Raw genomic sequence first — 4,599 nt, 5'->3', positions numbered from 1 at the left:
GGGTTCACGCCATTCTCCTGCCTCAGCCTCCCGAGAAGCTGGGACTACAGGCACCAGCCACCAGGCCCGGCTAATTTTTTTGTATTTTTTAGTAGAGACGGGGTTTCACTGTGTTAGCCAGGATGGCCTCAATCTCCTGACCTCGTGATCCGCCCGCCTTGGCCTCCCAAAGTGCTCTTTTCTTTCTAATGGAAAGAAATTGGTTTTATTCTTTAAACACTTGGTTCATTTATGTAGGGAAGGTTGGTTTGTTTGTATGTATTTTGTTTTCTCCAACAACATAATTTTCTATAATGGCAGAAAACAGTACAACATTCAGTTATTATAAATTATGAAGCCTTTCTGAGACCAACAGGACTGTGCTAAATTATCAGGGCTGCCTTGGGCCAGGCAATCTCCACTTATTTGCGAACAACCTTAATTTCACTTCCAGCTGCAGAGACGTTCTGGCCTGTGTCTCCTAGGTATCTGGGTGAGATTTTCTAGGATGAATTCCTAGCAATGGAATGCTGGGTCATATCTCCATCTTGTAGTTTCCGCCCTGGTTTGACGAGAAGGATTGGATGTAGATTATTCTCAAGGACTTTGGTTTTGTATTGACTAGTGGGTTCCTGGGTGTTCATCACATTTAAAAGTAAACTAATTAACTGAGCAATTCACAAAATAACAATGGACCATAATGGCTCCATAATGCCAGAGTGTTGTAATCTAACAATTATACTTCATCTACTTCCACATGACTGAGCTCCAAAGGAAAAAAAGAAATAGAAATCATGATGATGTCCTATTTGTAATCCTGAAGTTAGGTACTTAGTTGGAGCGACACGGGCAACCCACCTAAGGCATGGCTTGTCTCCCAACTTGGAAAACTTGTCTTATGTCCCCTACTTAGCTTTCCAACGGGGGTCTATACGTTTTCCTCCCGCTGGCAGTGGTTGAGAGTTCTGGGTACCCTGTATCCTTGCCAGTGTTTGGAATTGTTTTCTTATTCCTTCTGCATCCATCTGAGTCTCTCATATTCAGGGGTGACTTTACCTTTCTCCCCTTAATGTGTCCAAGAATCTGTCATTCCAGGCAAGAGCTGGAGAAATGAACTGCTTAGAAACAAGAGCACTTACCCCACAGTCAAAGCAGTTGAAGGAAGAGTGGAAGTAAGGCCGCGTCCCAAGCCCGTACATTTTTATAAACATTTCGGACATAAAGAGTCCTAAGAAAATGAATTCTGCATAGTCTAGAAGGGAGAAGGAGGAAACAGAGAGGAGGTTAGGCTTGCTGAGGGTAGGGGTTCCAGGTGGCTCTGACTTTTCTTTTATTATCATTTTTTAACTTTTTATTTTTTGTAGAGATGAGGTCTTGCTATGCTGTTAGGCTGGTTTCAAACTCCTGGCCTCAAATAGTTTCCCCAATTTGGCCTCCAATATGCTAGAACTACAGGTATGTGTCACCATACCCAACTTCTGACTTATCTTTTTTCTTTTAAAAATTTTTATGTGGAGATGGGGGTCTCAATGTGTTGCCCAGGCTGGTCTTGAACTCCTGGCCTCATGTGATCCTCCCAGCTCAGTCTCCCAAAGCGCTGGGATTATAGACATGAACCACTGTGCCCACGCCCTGTCCAAGGTGTCCTTCCCATGGGCCTCAGTTTCCGCTGTTAAAAAAGAAGAGCTGGCTGGGCATGGTGGCTCACGTCTGTAATCCCAGCACTTTGGGAGGCCTAGGTGGGCAGATCAACTGAGGTCAGGAGTTTGAGACCAGCCTGGCTAACATGGCAAACCCCATCTCTACTAAAAATATAAAAATTAGCCAGTGTGGTGACACATGCCTGTAAACCCAGCTACTACTTGGGAGGCTGAGGCATGAGAATCACTTGAACCTGGGAGGTGGAGGTTGCAGTGAGCCAAGATTGGGCCACGGTACTATAGCCTGGGTGACAGAGCAAGACCCTGACTAAAAAAAAAAAAAAAAAGAAGAGCAATAATTGTGCCCTCCTACTCTCCAACCAACAAGCCAACCAACGTCAGGCCAATTTTAAAAGGAATGAGAAAAAGTTCTGTGGGTCTCCATCTTGTAGTTTTTGCCCTGGTTTGATGAGAAGGACTGGATGTAGATTATTGCCAAGGACTTAGCTTTTGTGTTGACTGGTGGGTTCCTGGGTGTTTATGATATTTAAAAAATAAACTAATTAACTGAATAATTCACATAATAACAATGGACCATAATAGCCCCATAATGCCAGGGTACTATGATCTGACAATTATACTTATTCTACTTCTACGTGACTGGGCTCCAAAGGAAAAAAGGAAATAGAAATCATAATGATATCCTATTTGTAATCCTGAAGTTAAGTACTTAGTTGGAGAGACACAGGCAACCCACCTAAGGCATGGCTTTTCTCTCAACTTGGAAAACTTGTCTTATGTACCCTAGAAATCCTGTGTTGTGAGTGATCTAAAAGTCTTGAGTAAGACAAAGTCTTTCGTTCTTTGATGAGCAAGCATAAAAGTGCAAATGCCTCAGGGAGGGGTAAAACATGGATATGTATTTGCTCCAGCAAATAAATGGCTGACATCAGATCCTTTTCTGAGAGGGTTTTCTTGGTGGGGTAGGAAGATGAGGATTTAGGAAGGGCGTGGGTACTTACTTAATGGATAGAAAGGAGAGATGAGGAGGGTTTCTGAGGAGCAGAAAGCATACAGAAAGGAAAGAGACAGAGGATTGAAACTAACTTCCATGAATTTCATATAGCTAATTAAGGCCACAAAACTAATTGTGTTTGGTGGTTGTGATGGTTTAAATGTTTGTGTCCCCTCCAACATTTATGTTGAAACTTAATTGCCAATGTAACAGTATTAAGAGGTGGGGCCTTCAGGAGGTGATTAGGTCATGACAGTAGAGCTCTCATGAATGGGATTAGGTGCCCTTATAAAAAAGCTTGACAGAGGAAGTTTGTCCCTCTTGCTCCTCCATCTTCTGCCATATGAGGACCCACTGTTTCTCCCTTCCAGAGGATACAGTGTTCAAGGTACAATCTTGGAAGCAGAGAGCAGCCTTCACCATTCAAGGAAACCTGCCAATGCCTTGATCTTGGACTTCCCAGCCTCTAGAACTGTGAGAAAATAAATTTCTGTTCTTATCAAATTACCCAGTCTCAGGTAATTTGTTACAGCAGCACAAATGAACTAAGACATTTGTCAAGGGTGTTTCCTATATCACGCTTTTAAGAGGTGTTTTGAACTAACCGTCAAAGTCCTTCACACTTATTTATCACCAAAATTTCTCCTTATTTATAGGACACTAAGGAGATCCTAGTGTCTGAGGGGAACTCTAAGGCTCCTAGGACAAAAATATCAGCAAAGGAAGTCTGTTTGTAACATCTGATACATTCCAAGACCCACCAGAAGTAACTCTATGAGGACTGAAGAGTTTTTGAGATCTTGTTCCTCAGTTACCATGGAAACATGATAGCAAGTGATGCACAAGACTTGAAAGAATTACTTATCCTTAGCATTGTTGGATCTGGAAGAACTTTCAGGACCATCAAATCCAGTTTCCACCACATAGTTGTAGAGTCTGAGACCCAGAGAAACAACTACACCTCATTGATCCCAAGACGTACATTTTTGTTCACATTTTGACATCTCTGAAATTAATGTGTATCTTTTTTTTTTTTTTTTTTTTGAGATGGTGTCTAGCTCTGTTGCCCAGGCTGGAGTGCAGTGGCACGATCTCGGCTCACTGCAACCTCTGCCTCTCGGGTTCAAGCGATTCTCCTGTCTCAGCCTTCCAAGTAGCTGGGATTACAGGTACCTCCCATCATGCCCAGCTAATGTGTGACCCTGGGCAATCTACTTAACCTCTCTGTGTCTCAGTTTTCTCAAATGGAAAGTAGGAATGAGTAAAGGACCTTTATAGACACTGAGGGCCCAGGCAGGAAGTCTCAGTCCCTTGTTCCTGAACCAGGACAGACTGTACAAGATCATTAGTGGAGAGAATATAGGAGATTAAAAATAGAGTATTAGAGGAAGTTAAAACAAGAAGTAGAGTCCTCATTTATAAGAGACTCCAGAGGGACTAAAAACAATTACTAAGTTTGAAACTAGGTCAGGGCCCTGGGAAGGAGAACTGGTTCCTGAGGGGTGTCCTGGGGGGTCAGCCAATGTGACTGGGAACAAGGAGGGTTATAAGAAGACAATGGCCTGGACTAGGCTCATGGGCCTTTCTAGGTCAAAGACTAGACTGTCTCTTCTTGCTGTCCTAAGTCAATTCTGAACCAGGTCAGAAGGGCAGTGAAAGCCAGTAGGCAAAAGACGTTTTGGGAAGTCCTTACTTGGGACCTGCAAGCCAAAGCCAGGGCATCCACCTGCCCGCCTCACTGCCCAATCACTACTCTTTTAATTTAATTTAATTTAATTTAATTTATTTTTTTGAGACAGAGTCTCTCTCTGCTGCTCAGGCTGGAGTGCAGTGGCGCGATCTCCGCTCACTGCAAGCTCTGCCACCTCCTGGGTTCACGCCATTCTCCTGCCTCAGCCTCCCGAGAAGCTGGGACTACAGGCACCAGCCACCAGGCCCGGCTAATTTTTTTGTATTTTTTAGTAG

The 4,599-nt window shown here is 43.4% G+C and overlaps 1 protein-coding gene across 1 annotated transcript in view; it reads right to left on the bottom strand.

Annotated features, from left to right (window-relative positions):
- CACNA1A (calcium channel, voltage-dependent, P/Q type, alpha 1A subunit) overlaps positions 1–4,599 on the bottom strand; it is a 196,294-nt gene that overhangs the window by 133,799 nt on the left and 57,896 nt on the right. The window contains 1 exon segment of the mRNA XM_011994944.1: positions 1,119–1,231. Within this exon segment, the coding sequence (XP_011850334.1) occupies positions 1,119–1,231 (113 nt within the window).

Source organism: Mandrillus leucophaeus, unplaced genomic scaffold (genome assembly GCF_000951045.1).
Source record: "Mandrillus leucophaeus isolate KB7577 unplaced genomic scaffold, Mleu.le_1.0 Scaffold463, whole genome shotgun sequence".
Classification (NCBI taxonomy): Eukaryota; Metazoa; Chordata; class Mammalia; order Primates; family Cercopithecidae; genus Mandrillus; species Mandrillus leucophaeus.
Note: the sequence above shows the minus strand (reverse complement) of the source record. Positions and strands in the feature narration are given on the sequence as shown.